This window comes from Apteryx mantelli, chromosome 30, assembly GCF_036417845.1.
Source record: "Apteryx mantelli isolate bAptMan1 chromosome 30, bAptMan1.hap1, whole genome shotgun sequence".
Classification (NCBI taxonomy): domain Eukaryota; kingdom Metazoa; phylum Chordata; class Aves; order Apterygiformes; family Apterygidae; genus Apteryx; species Apteryx mantelli.
Window position 1 is genome coordinate 4,570,514 of NC_090007.1, and position 21,310 is coordinate 4,591,823.

At 61.8% G+C, this 21,310-nt stretch overlaps 2 protein-coding genes across 9 annotated transcripts in view; both read left to right on the top strand.

Annotated features, from left to right (window-relative positions):
- MATK (megakaryocyte-associated tyrosine kinase) overlaps positions 1–8,225 on the top strand; it is a 32,620-nt gene extending 24,395 nt beyond the window's left edge. For all 8 annotated transcript variants that reach the window (XM_067312639.1, XM_067312638.1, XM_067312636.1 and 5 more), the window contains 12 exons: positions 726–794; positions 1,394–1,507; positions 1,732–1,847; positions 2,282–2,501; positions 4,630–4,723; positions 4,827–4,892; positions 5,523–5,622; positions 6,187–6,271; positions 6,553–6,626; positions 6,749–6,944; positions 7,501–7,587; positions 7,756–8,225. In XM_067312639.1, the coding sequence (XP_067168740.1) occupies positions 786–794; positions 1,394–1,507; positions 1,732–1,847; positions 2,282–2,501; positions 4,630–4,723; positions 4,827–4,892; positions 5,523–5,622; positions 6,187–6,271; positions 6,553–6,626; positions 6,749–6,944; positions 7,501–7,587; positions 7,756–7,938 (1,344 nt within the window). In that variant the 5' untranslated portion in view covers positions 726–785 and the 3' untranslated portion in view covers positions 7,939–8,225. The remainder of the gene's footprint in view (positions 1–725; positions 795–1,393; positions 1,508–1,731; positions 1,848–2,281; positions 2,502–4,629; positions 4,724–4,826; positions 4,893–5,522; positions 5,623–6,186; positions 6,272–6,552; positions 6,627–6,748; positions 6,945–7,500; positions 7,588–7,755) is intronic.
- Positions 8,226–10,378: 2,153 nt separating this feature from the next.
- Positions 10,379–12,193, top strand: LOC106484541 (complexin-3-like). The gene is made up of 3 exons (XM_067312819.1): positions 10,379–10,530; positions 11,526–11,613; positions 11,978–12,193. Exons 1-3 carry the CDS (start codon positions 10,379–10,381, stop codon positions 12,191–12,193), a joined length of 456 nt encoding a protein of 151 aa, XP_067168920.1.
- The last annotated feature ends 9,117 nt before the right edge of the window (positions 12,194–21,310 follow it).

Below are 21,310 nucleotides of genomic sequence, written 5' to 3' on the forward strand. Positions count from 1 at the left end.
CCCATGTCATTAGGGCCCCTGTAGCCGGCGCGTGTTCCAGCCCCGGCTCTCGTGACCCTGATGACTGGGAGCTGCTGAACCAGGAGGTAAGAAAGCAAGTTCCTGGTAAAACCGCATTCCCCCGGGCCCTGCAGTCGCTGTGATGGCCTCATGTAGCGGCAGCAGCACCGATGGGTGGTGAAACGTCTCTTCCGTTTCCTACCCTGCTCTGGGGCTGTGGTAGGTTTTCCTGACACTTTAAGCTGGGGCCAGGAAAGAGCCCGGGGGGGGGCCTCCAGAGCTGAGGCACAGCCGTGAACTCACACCCAAGGTGTGAACACACAGCGGGGGCCAGGACACTTGGGTCCTGTTCCCATGCGGGACTACATGAGCCTCGTCAGGGTACGCACGGCACGGGGAAGGCTGGCAGCGCGCTCTGAGGAGCTCTGGGCCTTTTTCTCCCTCCCCGTAGTGCTGGGCTGGCCCAGGAAATGGAGGGCCTTGCGAGGAGCTGTGCTGGGCCGTGCTGGCCAGGACGGAGCCTGCGGGGAAGACAGGAGCAGCCTGGGACAAGGCCAGCCGCAGGGCTGCAGCTCGGTTCCTGTCACTCTGCAGGTTATTGGCTCTGCAGGGAGACCCCATGGGGCATGTAGCCCTGTTAGGACATTCACTGGGGTGGTTCTGCTCGGGGGGGGCAGCCTGGCTCCCCCAGGCCCCTGCAGCCCTGTTTCATTTCTTCTCTCCAGGTGACGACCACGTTGGGAGAGAGGACAAGGAGTTGCTGATGCACTGACGACCCAGCCAGCATGTCTGGGGTGAGTGGAGCTACCCCGATGCAGGGGACAGGTCCTGAAAGCGGGTGCCTGTGGGCACTGCCCTGTACGCCCCACTTGCACTTGGGTGCAGGAGCACAGGCTGGCAGTGGCACGTGGGTGCAGCCCCAGGACTGGGGAACAAATCCCCTCTGAGCTGGCCTGATGCTCCACTTGCTCCCTACTCTGCTCTGCCTGGGCTGTGTCCAGCCTTATTGCTCTTGTAAGACCAGCTCCCCCTGTCCCTGCTGTCCCCAATCTGCACAAGGAGCGGACCTACCTGGGATGTGCCAGTGTCCCAAGCCTGGACAAGGGGGTATCATCCCTTCCTGGGCTGGCACAGGGATGCCAGCACTTCCTCTGCCAGCATCAGGGTGACCTGTCGCCCTGGAGCACAGCAGGGTGCAGGAAGGGTCAGCTGGGCAGCAGGCTTGTGCCCTGCACCCCTTGCCCCCGCTGCAACTGGCATGTGTCTCACATCGGTGGGGCAGTTGCCCTGCCTAGGGGCTCAAATGGTCCCTGAGGCTGGCCCTAATGGCTGTGGGAGGCAGAGGGGGCATGCCAGCTCACTGTCCCTGCTCACACTGCCTTCTCCGTTGCAGAAACACTGGGCCCCAGGGACACAGTGCGTCACCAAGCATGACCACACCAAGCCCAAGGCCCGAGAGCTGGCCTTCCACAAGGGAGACGTGGTCACCATCATCGAGGCTGTGGAGGTGAACTAACGGGGGCACAGGGAGACGGTGCCCTGGGAGGGGGCTGGCAGCAGCCATGCATGGAGGGGAGGCAATCCCAGTAATGTCAGAACTTAGGCCAAGCTGCCAGAGCTGGGTCCCCCCCTTCCCAGCAGGAGCCAGGGGCTGCATGCAGGTCACTGCTTTCCTTCCCTTGCACCGGCCAGCTGTGGCACTGAGACCGACTCCCCTTCTCGCCTTGCCAGGGCAAGGGGTGGTACCGCGCTAAGCACAACGACACCGGGGAGGAAGGACTGCTGGCAGCCAGTGCGCTGCGGGAACGTGGAGCCATCCGGGCAGACCCAAAGCTCAGCCTCATGCCGTGAGTACAGCCAAGTTCCACTGGGGTCCCATGGATGTTGGGGACCGGCAGAGCCCCCGTGGACCTGCTCAGCCTGCAGGCTTGGGCTCAGCCAGGACAGCAGATGGGTCTAACGCAATTTCCCCCCCCCCCACGATGTGTTGAGCGGCAGATGCTAGGCTGGGTGGCTCTTCCTCAGCACAGTGGGGCAACTGAGGGGAGCAGAGCAGGCTGCGGCCATGCCCTCATGACAGAGGGACTAGCTGAGGCCAATACCTGGCTCTGAAGGCCCCTGGTTGTGGCTACCCAGCTTGGGTGGGCCTGATGGGGAGGGGATTTTATGGGATTGGGTCTGTGTAGCCATGGTAAGGGTTGGCCAGGGCGCTGCTCTCTTCATCTCGCTGCTGGAGCTGTGGGGAAGCACATCAGCAGGCTCCACGGCCTTGTCTCCCCAGCTGGTTCCACGGGAAGATCTCAGGGGTGCAGGCAGTGCAGGAGCTGCAGCCCCCCGAGGACGGGCTGTTCCTGGTGCGCGAGTCCATCCGGCACCCTGGCGACTACGTGCTGTGTGTGAGCTTTGGCAAGGAGGTCATCCACTACCGCGTGATATACGAGGAGAACATGCTGAGCATCGACAACGAGCAGCGCTTCTGCAACCTCATCGACATGATTGAGGTCAGAGCCCCTTCCCTGGACAGAGAAACCCACTGGGACCAAGTGCCCTGGGCTGGCCATGGCTGGGAACAAGGGTGGTCAGTGTAGATCAGCTCAGCACACAGTGAGGAGGCATCCTGTGCAGAGGACCAAGGATGGTTCATACCCACCAGTGCCTGGACCACTCTGGTTCCCCCCTTGTACTAACACTGCCATCTGTGCGATGGCACAAGGAGCCAGTCTGGCTGCAAACAGGTCCTCAGGCTTTGCAGGATCTTTTCTCCAAATTGGAGCCTTCTGTGTGCTGATATTAGTCTCTCCTGACTCTATTACATCCTGTTTGAACTGTGTGGGGTCACACAGAGCAGTGGTAGGTCCCTGCCCTTTTTTTCCTGGTTACTCCCCAACAGTCCCAGCCTTGACTGGCTTTTTGATTGCTCCTGAACACTGAGCTAAGCTGCTAACAGGGCAGTTATCAAACCCTGTGAACTTGGGGTTATTTTGCCTTCTGTGCCTCATGGCGCTGTCACCTCATCCCCGTTGTACCTGAGACCTTCTGCAACTGTTTATGGTTTACATTTGATTTTATCTGCGTAATTCCCTGTCCCTGGGAAAGGCTGCCAATTCTCCACTTCCAAGCTGACTTTGGGTGTGTTGAACAGATCTGTGATGCCCCAGGAATGGCCTCGGCTAAGAACTGGCCATTCATCCCTACCCTGGGCACCTTTGCCCATGCAGCCTGTGGTTGCTGGCCTGTATTCCCCATGTCCTGCCCACGAAGCAACTGTACCCACAACAGCTCTCATACGCTGCCCAGGGCCACATTCCCCTATGTTCCTGCTAATTTGGTGCTTCACGCAGCAGCTGGGCTTATGACATTTTGATAAGTTAACATCACCATTGCCTCTTCCTCCCCTTTCCTACCCTGGGTGATGTGTGACAGGCACAGCATGAAGCGCCAAATCCTACCCTGAGGTTCAATACTACTTATTTTAGCAATTTGCTTTGAAAGCTTTCCTGCTGATGCTTGAGAAAGGCTCTTTAGCATATCTGCTGTGAGTGGAGGGGACCTGCCTCGCTGCCCATTGCAAACACCATGGTTTTCATTGAGACACTTTGCCATGCTTTTATTGCCTTTGGGATCTCTGTCACCTCTGGATTGCTAACTCTGCAAGGCTCCCAGACTTCCTAGTGCTGGCTAATTTATTGTTAGCTCTCATGCTCTTAGCAACCTGTTCCTCAAAATCTTTTTGCTCTGTTTTATTACTGTTCTGTATTTCATCTCTGTGGATTTGTAGTCTCATATATTTTCCTCATTTGGATGTAACTTCTGCTTTTGGATGTGTCCTTTCCCCTTACAGCTCCCCTGGCCCTGCTCTTTAACCATTACAACTGTATTGCTCCACCGGGCGGTATTTCTGTTTCCATTCTGCTTCTCAGCTTCTGGAAACCATCTCTCCACAAATTCTTTATCCTCAGCCCTGCTCCTTTGAACTTATTTCTGACAAGTGCCTTTGTTGCAGGCCATTCTCATTTCAGAGCCGAGCTCTAGCACGTGGAGCACGCATGGGTTTTAACGTGCTGCAGGGACAGGGGAACTGTGTGCGCTGGGCCAACAGCTACCACCCAGCCCTTCAGTAGTGCCCCTTATGGCTTCCCATTCGTTACGGTGTTTCCCTCGCGGCACCCAGAGCAAAGCCATGCGCAGGAAGCTGGACCAAGCCACAGGTCGTGAATAACAGTCTGTCTCTAAAACTGCAGCAGAGCAGAAGGAAGCAGTGTCTGCTTTGCACAGCCTGTGGGGTGTTTGGCCCTTGGTGCCACCAGGGGCAACAGGACAGCCTCTGGGCTTTGGCTAATGCTCAGGGCCAAGGCATGGCCATGCGCTCCCCTCTGTGGCTCTGCACAGGATGGGGAGCAGTGATTTCCCACAGGAGCTGGAGACAAGCAATGGTGGGGGAAGCCGTCTTATATATCTTCTTATACCATCCTAGGAGGATAGGCTCCAGGACAGCTCTGAGCCCCAAAGTAGTCAGGGCCCTGGGGGATGGAGCAGAGCCTGGTCTCTCAGCAGAGCCGTACACTCTGGGGCAGGACACTCCTACCACATCACAGCATCATCTCTGTCTCTGTGTTCATCCTTCTGCAGCACTACATGAAGGAGCAGGGAGCTATCTGTACCAAGCTGGTGAAACCCAAACCAAAAACTGGCATGAAGTCGGCTGAGGAGGAGCTGGCTAAAGGTAGGGGATGGTGGGAGAGGGCCCAGGTCTGTGCTTGAGGGCAGGATGTGGCATGTCTGAGCTCTGTGTGGTCCTCCTAACCTGCCCTTGTCCCTGTGCCCAGCTGGCTGGTTACTGAACCTACAGCACCTCACGCTGGGAGACCGCATCGGGCAAGGCGAGTTCGGAGGTAGGTGAAGAAATGGAGCTGGATGTTCATAGAGACCCCTGGAAATGGGCTGGTTGTGGCCAGGGAGTGTGAGTCAGGGCTGGTCCAGCCCTGGCTGCACCCAGAATGGGAGGGGAGGGACAGTACCAACACAGGGCAGTGAGGCCATCCGCTCCATCCCTATGTCCCCTCGGGCAGCCCCAGAGATGTCCCCAGAGCATCCCCCACATCCTCGCTTCCCCCAGGCCACAGATGCTCCTGTGAGCCCATGCCATCTGACCTGTGGCAAGAGACCAAGCCAAGGGTGACAGCAGGAGATGGCATGCAGGATACCCTTTCCACCGTCCCCACACAGCTCCCATCCTGGAGGACACATTCCTGCTTGGCCCCACAGGCAGGACACACTACCCCAGCATGGTTAATGCCACAAGGATGCATGTCTCACCCTAACCCACCAATGGCCCCACTTGTGCAGACATGAGCATCCCAAGAAATATCTCCTGATGTTCTTCCTGGGCCCTCTCCCCCTGCTTGTCCTGGCCAGTCCACAGCTCAGGGGGATCAGCTGGGAGCGCCCAGCTCAACCCATGGGCTTACCCCATCCAGCAAGCACAGCACTGTGCCTGATGCCCCCCTGTACCCCCTTCCCAGATGTCCTGCAGGGCGAGTACATGGGGCAGAAGGTGGCCGTGAAGAACATCAAGTGTGACGTGACTGCCCAGGCCTTCCTTGCTGAAACTGCTGCCATGACGTGAGTGCCCCATGTGGCTGGGGGGGGTGGGTATGTACAGCCTGTCCCTGTCCTGGACCCCAGGGATGAGCAGAGGTTCTGGGGAGGCCACACTTTAGAGGTCCCAGGGGACAAGTTTCCAACTCTGGGAGACCTCACGGTATCCAGTCTGCCTGCTTCCAATCCAGGCAGCAGCATTTGCCCCACCAGCACTGTGCTGGATGACTATTTAAATCACTGCGTACCGCTGAGACAGACGGTCCCACTGTGGGCCTGTGCTCAGCCCCAATGCCCACACCAGGACACAGCTCTGGGCTTGTGCCCAGGGGTATCCACAGCACCAGAGGAAGGGCAGAAGTGGGGGACAGGTTACCTTTGAGCTGCAAAGTCCCATGTGGCAAAGTCCCGCATCAGGACTAGACTGCAGAGATGTGCCCCCATGTCCCCTCATCGCCCCCATCATGCCGAGGGCTTGCCCCAGGCACACATACGCACCCGATCCCCACAGACACCACTGTACTATCTCTGGCACCAGTTCAGCTCCATCCTCCAGGCACCGCCTTGACATTGGTCCCCTCATTTCAGAAAGGTCCGGCACAAGAACCTGGTGCGTTTGCTTGGCGTGATCCTGCACAATGGCCTTTACATCGTCATGGAGTTCATGAGCAAGGTGAGAGCACCCAGCCCCGGCACAGGCTGGGCCAGCACCTCTTCTCTGACGCAGCCAGGCCTCGGCCAACAGGACATGTTGTGATCTGGGGACAAAATCCCTGGTTTGGGGCTTAGTTGAAATTTGCCTGGGGCTGGCTCCAGCCTGACTCTCAGGGAACAGCACCTGTTGCGAAACCTCTTCCTCATGGAGGAGACTGGGACAGTGAAGGCCCAGCGGGAGGTGAAGTCTCCAGGCAACCCCATCCCCTTTGCCCTTATGTGTTTCTCCTTCTCTGTCAGGGGAACCTGGTGAACTTCCTACGCACACGGGGCCGGGCGGTCATCCAGACCAGGCAGCTCCTCCAGTTTGCTCTGTGAGTCAGGCTTCCTCTCCTCCCATCAGGGCAGCAGTGGGGATTGGTGCTCTCGGTGGCACCCCGCTGGGCAGCCCTGGGAAGACACGTGCTGAGGCTGTGTTTTGCCTTGGCTGCTGCAGGGACATTGCCCAGGGCATGGACTACCTGGAGTCCAAGAAGCTGGTGCACAGAGACCTTGCAGCCCGCAACATCCTCATCTCTGAGGAGAATGTGGCCAAAGTGAGTGACTTCGGTTTGGCAAGAGTCAATCCCAAGGGCACAGATACCACCTTGCTGCCCGTGAAGTGGTCTGCTCCGGAGGCTCTGAAACACAATGTGAGTGATGGAGGAAAGGGCTGGGTGGCCTGGGGTACCTTCATAAAGCAGCTTGTCCTCTTGGGGCCCCCCTGCCTATACCCACCAACTTCAACCCCTCAACCTGTCACCGTCCACACCGTACACATAGGGGTCGCTGCCCCAGGGTGGCTTCTGTCGCAGTCAGCCCCACGTCTCCCAAGATTTGGGCTTTGTCTTCCCACCCAACACACACTCTTCCTGTTGCACAGTGGAGAATTAGGGCAGCTCCTGTGGGATGCTGCAGGATGGAGCGGCTGGGACAATGCTAGGCACAGTGTGTCAGACGCAAGGCACTACCGGTGACAGAGGGCTGTCACAGGTAGGGAGGGTGTTCTGCTGGGTGCAGGGTTGAGGTCAGATGCTTGGGAGGGAACAGGAAGGGTCCTAGGTCACTGCAGCCAGGGAGGGATGCAGAGGGGAGAGGTTTGCATGGGGAAGTCAGTATTTCTCCCATCTTTTTCTTGGAGAGGGATGGGGGGTCCAACTTAGCCTGCTTTTGGGTTGCTTCAGACTCCCTTTCCTCATGTCGCTGCAGAAATTCTCCTCTAAGTCAGATGTCTGGAGCTACGGCATTCTCCTGTGGGAGGTGTTCTCTTACGGCCGGGCACCCTATCCCAAGTTGGTGAGTGTGGTGAGGCACTGGGCTGGCCCAGTTCTCAATGTTGGGAGACGTGTGGTGTGGGTGACAACATGGTGGTGAGATTCCAGCTCCCCCAGCAGCCAGGGAGAGCCTCTGGCAGGGCAGGAAAGGGGAGCAGAGATGTCCCACCTCACTTCTCCTTCCTCTCAGAGCCTGAAGGAGGTGACAGAGATGCTGGAGCAGGGGTACCGCATGGAGGCCCCTGAGGACTGCCCACCTACCATCTATGCACTGATGAAGAGCTGCTGGGAGCTGGAGCCGGGGAAGCGGCCGTCCTTCAAGAAACTCACGGAGAAGCTGCAGAAGGAGCTGAAGCATTTAGTGGACGTTTAACCTGCTGTCCCCCCTCCCAGAGTGCACAGGGCTCATGGCCAGTAACCCACCAGACATAGCAGGATTGGAAACAGCACAGCGAGGGGAGCACGGCACATCTGGGCAGCGTGGTGGCCTAGGCACTTTTGTCTCCCAATAAAGATGGGACAGAAGCTTCAGCATGGCCCTCTCCTCCTCTGGGATGCCTGAAGAGGAGGCAACGGCCTTGCTCTATCTTGATATGGGGTCCTTCTTCCTGCCTCTCCCTTGATGAGCTCTGCACACACCTCTCACCTGTGGGGACAATACACATGGCCTGGTGCCCACAGTTTGGGCCACTGAGAATGGTGTCTGGCTGTTATCCAGCCCCAAGTCTGTCCTGATAGCTCCCAGCCCCGTGGCCAGGTGGGAATGGAGCCCAGGTAGACTGTGCCCTGCCTTGGGGAGGCTGGGGGGAGGGGGGTGAAGGACCTGCCTCATGCAAAGCAGGGATGCACACATCCAGTGGCCCCCAAGGCCACTCTACCCCCACCCCCCACCGTGCCTCGGTTTCCCCTCTATACAGGCTCCTTGCTGCAAAACTAAGAAATGAGTGGTGCCAGCGTGCTGGGGTATTAATGTCTGCTGGGATTGTGCCTGCGTCCTGGTGCTGAGCAGGAGCTGGGGCGGGATGGTGGAGATGTGTGAGCCTGCGCATGAGCTGTCTGCACCCAGCCAGGGCCTTTGGACCTGCTGTGGCTTCTTGCAGGGAGATGCAACAGGGCTGGGCACTGCTGGAAGTCTCCACTCTGCCCTGCCATGCTCTACAAAAGGCCATGGGACGCGTCCTGCCACAGAGCAGCTTTCCCTCAGCGTTCACCCCGTTGTCTGGCCCTAAACCAAGAGCCCTCATCCCCCATGGCCCTGCTGTGCTTTCCGTGGACTGCTTGCCAGCTGCAGCTTGGGTGCAACCTGTGCTCAGAGCTGGGGTATCGATGGACCCTCCGAAGCTCTGGGTGGCCCTGGGCCCCTGGTGCCCCCAGGAGTTCTCCCTACCCAGAGCTGGGCTGCAGCAGGTGACAGAGGTGAGTTGCACGTGTGCGAGGGTCCCTTGGGGCGGCTGCTGCTGTTTTGGAGCTGCACCTCCCTGGTGATGGGGAGGGGACACCTCAGCCCTCTTGAAGATTAAAACCCCCTCCCCGCAGAGCCTAATGCCCAAGATGGCCGGTGACTCCCATCCATCACAGAGTCGCCAAGCACAGCCAGCTAAACCACCCGGATTTGGGTTTTTTGATTAAACCAAAGAAATTAGTTCACCAGCATCTTTAAGCCTCTGGGCTCAAATTAGGCCTAGCCATCGCTGTTGGGCTGTCCAGCTCGGGGCCAAGCACGATGCTTGGCTTCCCAGCAAAGGCAAGGAGGAAGGTTTGCCAGGGCTGAGGGGGACCCTGGAGATTTGGCCCTCGAATCCTCTCCCCGCACAGCCCGGCCACTCTCGTCTCAGGGCCGCAGCTCTGCGTGCGGCTGGGGATTATTCTTTTAATCAGACTCTGTATGGGAAATTGCCTGCATATAGATTACAGGAGCAAGGCACGTCCTCCTGGCCGCAGGAAGCCCCCAGCCATGGGTTGACTCGCGAGCAATCCCCGTGTCTCGGAGCACGGATTAACAGGGGTGCGGGGGTATGTGTTTGTGTGTGTGTGTCGGCCCAGCGTCTTGCCTCCCATTCTTTCAACCCTTGATTGAGTTTTTCCAGCTAATCCTCTTGCATCCCCTGTGCTGGCTTCTCGCACCTCCGACCCCGCCAAGCAGGCAGGGGTGGCTCTGGGCACCCATGAGCCCCCAGCGCAGGGCTCCCGCGGCTGGATCCAGCCCTGTGGGCACTGTCCTCTGCCAGGGACCTGCGCAAGGGGGCTGCAGGGAGACTTTGCCTCCTGCAATCAGAGGAGCATCACCAGTGGCTCTGGCTCGCATGTAGCCGTGTGTCTGACCCTTGCTAACGGGCCTGGGTGGCGGGTGGCTGATGGCTGGATTCTCCTGTGCGTCCTGGGCTGCGCCTCGCTGTGTGCAAGGGCTCACCTCTCTGCTAGGGCTCCCTTTGCACCCACTGGCTCCACCTGGAGCCCCCCAGGGTGTCCCGTGACCCTGCTGTCCCCCCACGCTGCCATTCCTGCCCCAAGGCACCAGGTGCTGCAGGGTGCTGCATACCTGAGGTTGTCACTTCGAGGCTGTCCTGGGTTTCCGGGCCCACCCAAGATCTGTCTCCCGAGGCTGGCAGCACCCTTGGGTGCAGAGAACAGTGTGAGAAGGTCTTTCCACACAGGTGTCTGTGGCTTCCCCTCCTAATGCCTTAATCCGTCCCTGATCCCCGGGAGCCCCTGGGGCAGCTGGTCCCGCTGACCTTGCAGTCGGCAGGCCCTGGGCAGGGACCCGGCGGCGCTGGGCACCGCGGGGGCACGGAGCGCCACACAGCCATCCACCCATGGCCACCTTTTTCACCACAGCCTTGAAGAGCTTCAGGGGGGCCGAGGAGGAGCCCAAGGAGCCCCCCAAGGATGGGAAGGAGGCTACTCTGCCCAACGGCATGGCCCGCGAGGAGTTCGAGGAGTACCAGCGGCAGCTGCTGGAGGAGAAGTAAGGCTTTGCCGGGAGCACCAGTCTCCTCGGGGTAGCGGTGCCCCTGCCAGCAGTGTCAGCAGGGTGCCCCATGCACCGGGAAGGACCAGACCTGGGGTTCCCCTGTCTCCCTGCCTGGTCCCCGGGGTCCTGGTGGGTGGGAGCATGGCAGCGAGTCCCAGGAGTGGGGAGGGGAGAGGGTGGAGGCAGCGGGGGCAAGGGGCAGGAACAGCATGGATGCACACGAGTTTGCTGTGCCTCTCAGAGGCTCTTTCCCAAGGTTTGGGAGCTCCCAGCGTTGCCCTATGGCCTTGGATGCTGACACAGGGCAGGACCAGCTACTTGGCTCTGCTGGAGGTGGCAGGGAGCACCCTGGGTGTCACTGTCCTGGAGCAGTGGGTGCCCAGCACCGCTGTTACCCCAGCACCCCTGGCTCCAAGGGACAGCACAGGCCATCGTGGGCTTGCACTAAGGTCCTACTTCCCCATGTCCTGGTGATTTGGGGAGCTGCTGGCCCAGTGTCAGGGAGGTGAGAGGCCACAGGGGAAGGAGCAAGTCCCTCTGGAGAGCATCTTCCTTGAGCATCTCCACCAGGCACTGGGGCTGGATGGGCACCGTGGGTGCCCTGCCCTGAAAGCCCCCACTTGCAACCCTCACACGGTGCCTTTGCACCCTTCCGGCCTCACCTCCAACCCGAGGCTACCACAGCCACATGGCTGGCAGGGGACGGGGAGCTGGGGCCAGGCGGATGCAAGTCCCAGGCGTCACTGGAGCAAGCCCGTTGGGGGGCGGCTGCATGAGCACCCACGTGTGCCCTGCGCGGGCTCTGTGCACCTACGTGCATGCACCACAACTTGCACGGGAGGGCAGGGCGAGAGGGGACGCCTTTGCCAGAACATTGTCACCTCCATTTGCACACACGAGGCAGCTGGGGCATCGATGCCCAGTGAGGACTGCTGAGTGCTGGGGACTCGGCCACGGCTGCCGTGACAGTGTCGTGCTTTCCGCTGCAGGATAGAGCGGGACAAGGCCTTTGCGCACAGGAAAGCAGAGCGGGCCACCGTGCGGATGCACCTGCGCGACAAGTACCACCTGGCCCAGGTAAGGCCGGGCCCCGGCCATCCTCAGCGGGATGCTGCCCCCTGCCTCGACGCACCGGCATCCCGGGGGCACCCGGACCCCTGGCCCTGCAGAACAGCCCCGGGCTGGACGCCTGCCGGGTCTCCCCATGGTGCCCCGGGACGGGAGGCTATTCCTGAAGAGGGCAGCAAACTGCTGCTGTCTCCATCCATCCTGACTGCGCACAGTCCAAACCCGGCACTGGACAGCCCCAGCATCCTCCCGAGCATCCCACATCTCCAGGGGCCCCGGAGCCAGGGAGCACCCAGAGTAACGCTGAGGGCTGCCCCAGGGCTAGGAGGCACCGGGGTTTGGCCGCTGCCCTGATGCTGTCTCCCGTTTGCAGGACGAGCGGGACAGTGCCCAGCTGCACGTGGCGGGTGGCTCGGTGGAGCTGCCGGAGGAGCTGGCCGCCATGGTGCGAAGTGAGGAGGAGGAGGAGGAGGAGGAAGATGGGCCGCTCTCCTTCCTGACGAAGCTGCGCGAGGTGGATTTCCAGGCACTGAGGGGCCGGGCGCAGGACACCGTGGAGGAGGTGAAGGAGAAATGCTCCTTGATGTAGCGCTGGGCTGCCTGCTCTGCACCGGACACCCCCCACCCATGGGTGCTGCCGATCTGAGGGCCAGTGGGTGGTTCCTGCTGCATCAAGGCTCAGCCCCAGCTCCACAAAGCCCTCGAGGCTCCTAAATTCCTTCAAATCCCTGGCTGAACCCTTGGGGGAACAGATGGGACATAGGTATTACAGATGCCTGGGGGCCCATCACATGCTGATGGTGGGCGTGGGGCACCACTGGCCATCCCCACGCCCAGCAGGACCCTGGTGGCCCCCCAGCCCGCAAGCTGGCCCCCAGTCCTCTGCTCTGCCAGGGATGCTGACTCCAGCCCTGACATCCCACCCGTGGGTGCCAGGATGCCGGGCAGAGAGTGGGTGTCTGTCCCACATGGGTGTCCTTGGCCAAACCCCCAGGCAGCAGAGGTGGCCGGGTCTCCTGCTGCTCCCGTCGGCCCCTTTCATTACTGGGAAACACCTTTGGGGCCTCTCTCGCCGTTCGGCTCAATAAAGGCGGCGTTTGTCGGGAGCTGGATGTTATTTCTGCAATAGCTCTTGCCCCGACGGGGGCATCCCTTGGGAGCCGCGCCGGGAAGGTTCACGGCAATGAACGGTAATCCTGCTGCAGGCTGCGGGTCCCTCGCTGCTCAGCACCTCAAATCCAGGCAGCAAAGGGATCCCTTTGAAGGATGGCTGGATTCTCCTGTGCATCCTGGGGTTATCTACCGGGCGAGAGCTCCCCTTTTATGTGCGTTTAGCAGGTAGCACGGGCTTAAATGCTGCCTCGCAGACACCTGGCCCCGGAAGGCTGCAGGCTGCTGAGATCACTAATACCTGCTTATTTTAGTGAGGTCTAATCGGCCTGAATCGCCTGTCCCCGAGGACTAAGCTAGCTGAACCCTTGTGAAATGTGCCACCAGGACTGGCCCCAAACGGCACCTCCCAGCTGGGGCCGGGGCCCGGGCGAGTCACGCTGTGTTTGCATGAAAGAAAGGACGCGTCGAGCCACCCCAGCACGGGGGCCTCCGTCCTCCCCGCGCCAGGGCCATCTGCTCCGGAAAGGCTTGCCGGGATGTCGCTCCCTTCGGGGCTTCCACAGCTCCCGCGGTGCCTGGGACTGGTGGCAGAGCCGGGAGGTGATGCCCGAATCCAGCGCGCTGCCGGATGCAGCAGACCCCAAGCCCAGGCAGGATGTTTCTTGCCGGCTTCTGGTAGCCACCAGCGTGAGCACAACTGTCTTGTAGCTGGTGCGGAGGAGATCGGAGCTGGCAGGGGACAGAGCGGTGGCAGGCAGGGACCAGTCTTGTCCCCAGCCAAGACACTTGCTTATGGCACATCCCCACTCCGCATCCGTAATCTCTTCCTACCTGGCACCTGGATTTGCAGTGCCGTGCGAGGTATTCTTAGCCCGCAAAGCCCAGGAGGAGAAGGGCAGGAGGGGCCCGAGGTCCAGGCAGCCCTGGTCGGTCCTTGGGGACCCTGACCGAGAGATCCCTGGAGCTGCAGTCGGGAATCTGGGGGGTTTTCCTCGCTAGGGTGAGGCAGGGATTGTGCAGCCGAGCTCATCACTGCCATGAGAGCTACAGGCCTCAGTTTTCCTGGTCGGAGTGACCCAGCACCTGCGGGAGACATCCAGCTCCAGCAAGGAGGTCCCCAAATCCACATGGTACCTGGCCCCGTGGGGAAAGGGACGGGAGGTACCAGGGAGCCCCAGAGGGCAGGACGGTCCCCGAGGCTGCACGAGGCGCGTCCCGCTCTCAGGCTGGGGTGAGCCCACGGCAGCGCCAGGGCTCGCGGGGGGGGGAACGACCCTGCTCAGGCGTCGCTTCTCCCCAGCAGGCGCCGGAACGGAGATTCCCCCGGCCGGTCCCAGGGGCCGGTGACTGCGGAGGCATCACACGGGCTGCATGGCTGGAGCGCGGCAGGACCTCGACCCCTGGGAGCCTCCTCATTCCTACCATCCCTGCTGTCCCTGCTATTCCTGCGTCCCTGTTGTCCCTGCCATCCCTGCTGTCCCTGCCATCCCTGCCATCCCTCCCGTCCCTACTATCCCTGCTGTCCCTGCTATCCCTGCTGTCCCTGTCAAGCCTGCTGTCCCTGTCAAGCCTGCTATCCCTGCCATCCCTGCCATTCCTGCCGTTCCTGCATCCCTGCCATTCCTGCCGTTCCTGCCATTCCTGCTTTCCTCTGTCCAGCCTTTCCACCAGACTTGCAAAATCTCCCATTTGGGGACACAAATCAGGCTCTGCTGAATGCGACGAGGCCATATCCCCGCTAGCTCCCCGGCTGGGGCCTGGATCGGACCCGCCGGAGCCCCGTTTCCAGGCTCCCCGCTCCCCGGGGTGCTGGGCTGGGGCAGGGCTGGGGCTCGGCGCTCGGCACCGCTGGCACCGCTCGGGGCCGACACGGCCCCCGCGCTGCCGCCAGCCCCGTGCGCTGGGGTGGCACTGGGGGGCTGCCGGCCCCCCGGCCCCAGCACAGCGACGTCCCTGGGGACAAGTGACACTGGGAGAAGGGACGAGGCAGCCCGGAGCGCTGCCACCCAAAACGAGCATTTTGCAGGGGAGCCGAGGGGGTCGCAGCGCCCGGACCCGCCGGGATGCCCCTCGCCGGCCCCCCAGCGCAGGCTCCTCCGTCCCCGCTCAGCTCCGGGGCTGCAGCGCCCGGCTCCCAGTGCTCCCAGTGCTCCCAGTGGGGCGGCGCGTGGGTTCGCAGCGCAGACTGGACCCGGGCCGGCGGCGCCGGGGGGATTCGGGTCAGGACCCTCCGCCAGGTCTCCGTGGCTAATCGTCCTGCCCCCCCCCGCCGTCCCCACGCTGCCACCTGCCTCGCGCTCGGCACCCTTTTGGGTCACTCCTGCCGCCTCCCCGCCTGCCCAAGGCCTCTTAATGAACTAAAAAAGTGATAAATCCCCGGGCGAGCTGGTCACGTGAGGTCGGCGGCCCCCGGCGGCCCCCGGCCCCGACCCCCGCCTCCGGCCCCGCCGCCCCCCTAAGCTGACGCAGCGTCTCTAAGCGTTAGCGGCTTTGCCTCCTAATAGGATTAGGGAGCTTTAAAACTGTCATTTGAGTGAACTAAACCCCCTGATACTCTGCCTTGCACCTTCTTAACCAATTTGCCTTCAATTAGGGTAATTGGGAAACTAGCAAAGAAGTATAGCATTAATATTTTAAAGTGATGAAGTGATTACGGGCCTCGGACGAGGAAGCAAATCAATTTGCTATCTGCTCCTAAAAGGCAATTATAATCATTTGTCAAATAAGCCTGCTGCCCCCCCCCGGGCGGGAGCCAACACCTTAAGGGGGTTAGCGGGGCCGGCTCCGCGCACACCGCCCCGGCGGGCAAATCCAAATCCGGGCCGCGGCCGGGCAGGGCAGCTGGGCAGGACTCCGGCCCCCCGGCTCCGAAAATTAGCCCCCTCCGGCTCCCCCGAGGTGTGTGCTCGACTCGCGTGACCCCGCGCCACGGGGGGACGCGGGGTGACGGCCGTGCCGGGGGGGTCAGCATGATGCACAGCGCGGTGTCCGGGCATCTTTGGGTTTAGTGGTTTTGGGGGGGTCCTGGAGGCGCGTTACTGCCCAGGGCTGCCCCGGCTGCGTGGCCGCCTTGTCCCTCCACCGTCCTACGGGTCTGCACGGCACGGGGCGCCCGGGGTCCCCCAGGGCACGTCCGCGTCCCCCACGGCGGTGTCGGGAAGCCACCGAGGGCCACCGGAGCAGGGGACCAGGTTTCTGCTCGGCTTTTCCCCCCGACACGGCGGCCTGAAAACAGGCTGGTTTGCACGAGCGTCGCCCCGCGCCGGGACGAGCACGCGGCGGAGACACCCGCTTGCACCTCCAGCCGGTGGCCGAGGCGGCCGCGGGGTCCGAATCAGGGCACCGGGGTGGCCGCGGGATCCGCCGGCGCGGGGGGGATCAGCTCCCCGGGGAGGGCACCCGAAAGCGCCGCGGTGGCGCTGAACATCCGAAAGGGGAACCGTGCAAAGAAGAGGAAGGGAGTGGGAGGAAGCCGAGACGCCGGCTGAGCGCTGCGGCACTCGCAGGTGGCAGGAAGAGGCTTTCGGAAGAAAGTAGAAGCGTGCGGAAAAGAAAGGGGCAAAACGAGACGGAGCGAGTGGCCGGGCAGGGCGGGAGCCGCCGAGGGATCCTTTGGGAGGGGAGGCCCGAGGGGGAGCCGTGGGATGACCTGAGCTCTGGCACGTGCAGCACCGTGCACCCAGCACACATCGCCCACCTGCACCAGGGCTGGAGGTGACACCCCCGTCACAGCAAGGGCCATCGCAGACCCGGCCCCTGGGCTCCCTCGCTGCCTACGACTGTCACGACGGGCCTGGACTGGCTCCGGCGGGACGCTGGGGAGAAGCAGGGACAGCAGCGGCTCCATCCAAGTGACCCTCTGCCACAGCAAGGACACATGGGGCGGTGGTGGCACCACGCAGCTCTTCAGCCTCGAGCTGGCACTGGGCTTCGGTGGGGACGGACAGGGGGATTGCTGCCGTCGTGCCAGTGCTTTCCTGGCCTCGTGGTTCCTCTGCTTTGGCTCGTGCGAGGGGACAAACCTGCCCTCTGCCCCAGCCGCCCGCACCTGGTCCCCACACCCTGTCCCCATCTTCAGTCCCCGTGCCCAGTCCCCACAACTGGTCCTTATGCCTGGTCCTCATTCCTGGTCCCCACGGCTGGTCCTCATGCCTGGTCCTCATGCCTGGTCCCCACACCTGGTCCTCGTGCCTGGTCCTCATTCTTGGTCACCATGGCTTGTCCCCACACCTGGTCCTCATGCCTGTTTCCCACACCTGATCCTCATGCCCAGTCCCCATGCTTGGTCCCCAGACCTGATCCCCACATCTGGTCCTCATGCCTGGTCCCTGTGCCCAGTCCCCATGCCCAGACGTCATGGCTGGTCCCCACTTCTGGGCCTCATGCCCAGTCCCCATGCCTGGTCCCTACGCCAAGTCCCCATGGCTGGTTCTCATGGCGGGTCCCCAAGCCCGCCGCCCCCCCCGTCCCCCGTCCCCACAGGGTGCCTCTCCCCGGGGCCGGGGATGCTCCCCGAATCCCTAACCCCAGGAAAAGCACCGCGGTGCTGGAAAAGCCGAAGGAAACTGTTTCCCTTTCTCCCTCCTCCCCCCACCGTCCCGCTGCCTTTCTTCTCCTCTCTCTGGGCTTCTCATTCTTTCCCTCTCCCGTAATGAGGGGATTACAAGGAAAACTCCAGCAGGACGCCTTTGTGGGGAGACAATCCGAGTGGGGAAGGCAGTTCCCGTCTTTGTCCATCCCCAGACCCCCCCGGCCCCCGCGCCGGAGGGACGTTTAGAGCAATTACTTGTCCAGAAAGTAACTGTCAATCATTCTTAAAGGGGAAGGCCTCCAATTAATAACCTCGTCTTAATCCTTTGGACTCGTTTCCAATCTGCGGGGCCTGGTGACATCTGCGACGCTAAATAAAGATTCTCCCGAGCCTCAGCGCCGCGGTTCCGTGACAAATAAGACGACTAGAGGGAACTTTGGCTGCCAAGCTGCGAGATCGGCGAGGCTGAGCCGCTTGTTTGCTTCCCAGGAGGCACCGTCAAAGTTAAATACTCCTGGAAAATCCAAGTCGGGCCCAGCAGGTAACGCCGTTTTGTGCGAATTCGGGAGCAGGCGCCGGGGGCAGGAGCGCCAAAAGACGGCGTGTCTCCCGAGGGAAAGCGCCGGGATGCGCCCGTTGCAGGGGGCTCGGGAGCGGGCGCCGGGGGGACCCCGAAAACCGCCCAGCAGCGGCCCCGACCCCGGGCTCCCCGCGAGGGTGCTGCTCCCGCCGGCGCCAAGCGCGGCACCCCGGGGCCGGGCGGCAAAACCCGACCCCTGCTCCCCATCTTGCCCGCCGGCTGCTAAAGATGGTTCATCCGAGCAAGTCCTGCGCTGGCTTCTTCCTCGTGGCTTCCTCCCCTCGCTCGCCTGCGGGAAAGATCACTCCGCAAAGCCCCAAAACCTGCAAAATTATCAATTTGCCCAAGTCCCAGGGATGTCCCGGCCAACTGGGGAGCACCCAGGATTCCCAGGCCAGGGAATGCCGGGCTCCGAAGGGGGATAATGTTATTTATTTGTCCGGAGCATTTGTTGCTTTCTCGCATCCGGAAAGAGAGAGGTTTCGCACCGCTCAGCCGGGGCTCGTTGCTGCGTTTTTGCGCTTTTTGGGGCTCTTTAACTGCGGAGGGGGAAAAGCGCGTTCCGGAATGAAGCAGAACAGAGGGAAATCCTCCGGAGACTCTGTGCCTTGGCAGTTTTCCCCTCCAGTTTTAAAGCTTAAAAGTGCTTAAACTCCCCAAATTGCCGCCGTGACCACCAAGGCCGCAAGGAAACGCCGGATCCACCAAAGAGAAGGAAATCAGCTCTTCCCGTTGCCTTAGCCGCTTAATGAGGCTTCCAATTTCCGGGAAGCATTCCTAAAACACTTGGAAAGAGCGGCGGTTTCTTCTCTTCGGGGCGATTTCCTAAAGCTTGGGGACGAGCAGACACCTTTGCCCGGGGCGGGCGGCCCGGGAACGGGGGCGGGATGGAGCTGGCGTCCCAGGCCTGACCCCGTATAGGGGGCGTATATACCCCTATATCCTCCTGAAGTACATCTGTGTCCCCGCCACCCCTGCCCTTTACACGACCGTTTGGGAGGTCGGGCTGCTTTGGCGAGAGCGATGCAGATGGAACCGAAATAGGAAAAAAGGGGCACCGGGGCCACGCGGGGATGGGGATCCCCCCTCCAGGGTCATCCCGCCGCCTCCCAAAACAAAACAGCCAGGAAAATCCAATGCGTGTGAAAATCCATAGCGTTTTCCGCCGAGAGCCAAGGGGCTGGGGAAGAAGGGGCCTTTTTGGCGGAGGCATGGAGCAACCCGCTGGCAGCAGGGTCCGAAGCCGTGGGAAGCCCAGGCCTCCGCACCCCCTTCCCAGCGGGATGACGCCTTTCTGCCCCGCTCGGCAGCGAGCCCTTTCCCTTATTTCCTGTGTTTGTTGCTCCCGCTTTTGTTCGGCTTCGTTATTTTTCCGCTATTCGTTTAATTCCCTCGATTCCCGTTCCCACCCCGGGGATTAGTCGGTCCCTTCTTTCGGGGTGGGTTTTTGGCCGCCTTTGCTTTCAGACGGGCTCGTGGTGTGGGTGCCCGGTCCTACACCTCGGCCCAGGGCCCCGGCCGCGGGATCGTCCCCCATCGCCCCATGTCGCCCCCGTCCCCCCCATCGCCCCATCCCACTCCCGTCCCCCCCATGTTGCCCTGCCTGCCCCCATCCCTTCCCTCCCACCCTGCCCTTCTCCCATCGCCCCATCCGTCCCCGGCCTCGGGGCATCGCCCGGTGCGGGAGGACGCGGGGGGCCGGGGGGGGCCCAGCCCCGGGCCGGGCGCCGGGGGCTCACGCTGCCTCTCCCTTCTCTCCCTTCCCTTGCAGATGCTGCGCCGCGCCAATGCGAAGAGGGTGAGCGAGAGCGGCACCGGCCCCTGGCCCGGACACGCCGCACCCCCGCGTCCGGTGACGCCGGCCCCCCCCCCCATGGCCCCCCGGCCCTGCGCCCGGCCCGGAGCCACCGAGAGCCCACGGGGCAGCAGGAGGCCGCGGCCGGTGGCAGGACACACAGACACTGCACCGGCGCAGCAAACACTGCACGCACAGACGCTGCGCACATGCTGCGCGTGCTGCATGCACACACTGCACGCTGCACTGCATGCACTGCACGCACTGCACGCACGACACCGAGAACACAGCGGGCACTGCACCCAAGCACCGTGCACCCGCTGCCTGTGCTGCACGCACTGCACACGTTGCACGCGCAGACGCCGTGCATGCACTGCACACGCACACGGATATCGTACGCCGTGCACACCGTGCACACAGAACACAGGGACGCTGCACACACACTGCACGCGATACATGCGCTGCACGCGCACACGTGCCGCACGTAGGGAACACACCCCGCGCCCACCCCACACACTGCACAGTGCACACACTGCGAACACCCTGCACACGCAGCCACGGTCCTGTGCATGCGCCACTGCATGCGCGCGTCCCACGCAGACACTGCCCACGCGCTGCCCACACGTCCCACGCACAGTGCACGCACGTGGCCCAGGCTGCACCGCACACGCGCTGTGCAAACACACGTGCGCGACCTGCCCGCCGCACGCAGCTCCACGCACACGACACCTGCCGCACACGCGCCCCGCACTCGGTTGGCGGTAGCTGAATTTTTCCCAAGGTTTCTGCCGGGGCATCTCGGCGGACGGGCAAAGCAGCCGGCGTCTGCCGCAAGCACCTTTCCCTCGGCAGAAATACCCCGGGATTATGTATTTCTGCCTGATTTCCGTGTTTGACTAGATCCCCGCGGTAGAAAAGGGCCCTTAATCCTCGGCAAATACTGCAGAAAGATTGCAGATACTGGATAAAAAGCTTAAAGCTGAAATGTTGCAAGGGCTGAAAACGCTTATAAACATGCAGGAAAAGGTTATTAGCTGGGGGACGGAGCCGCGGTGCTGGCGGCGGCCCGGGGCGGCACGGCGCTGCGGACGTCTCCGTCCCCCCGTTTGGGTCGAGCGCCGGGGGGCGACACCGATTCCTCCCGTTATTTGGGTCTGGGCTTGGCGCTTTAGAGTAATTGCAAGATTCGCGTTCGTATTTTAAAAGCGGGAGGCCAAAACGCTGCTGTGGGCAGAAAGGGGTTTAGCAGCAGCCCCGTTTGGCCTGCGGCGTCTCGGTGCTCGGGCAAAGGCATCGCCGAGGACCCCCCCAAAACCGTGTTAGTGGGTCGAGGCCCGTGGGGAGGCTGGAGGCCGAGGAAAAGAGCGGGATGGGGAGAGCCGCAGGGCTGGAAAGAGGAAGGCGACTCCAGGTCGGCTCACTTTCACGCCGGCACAGAGAAGCATTTGCATCGGTTTTCAGAGCCGGTGGTTTAATAAAATCCCACGGCGGTTTTAGGTGAAATGTAATTTTTTCGAGCTTTCGTTTGCTCTCTGATCCTCTTGGCCTTTGTAGCCTGAGCTCCTCTAATCCCGCATGCTCAGGTGCCTTTTTGAGGTAGAGATTGGGCAACGCCGCTACGGAAAACACAGGCGGAAAACGCAGCGTTGCCAGTCGAGGCGCTCGGGCAGGGCGGCCGCATCCGAGG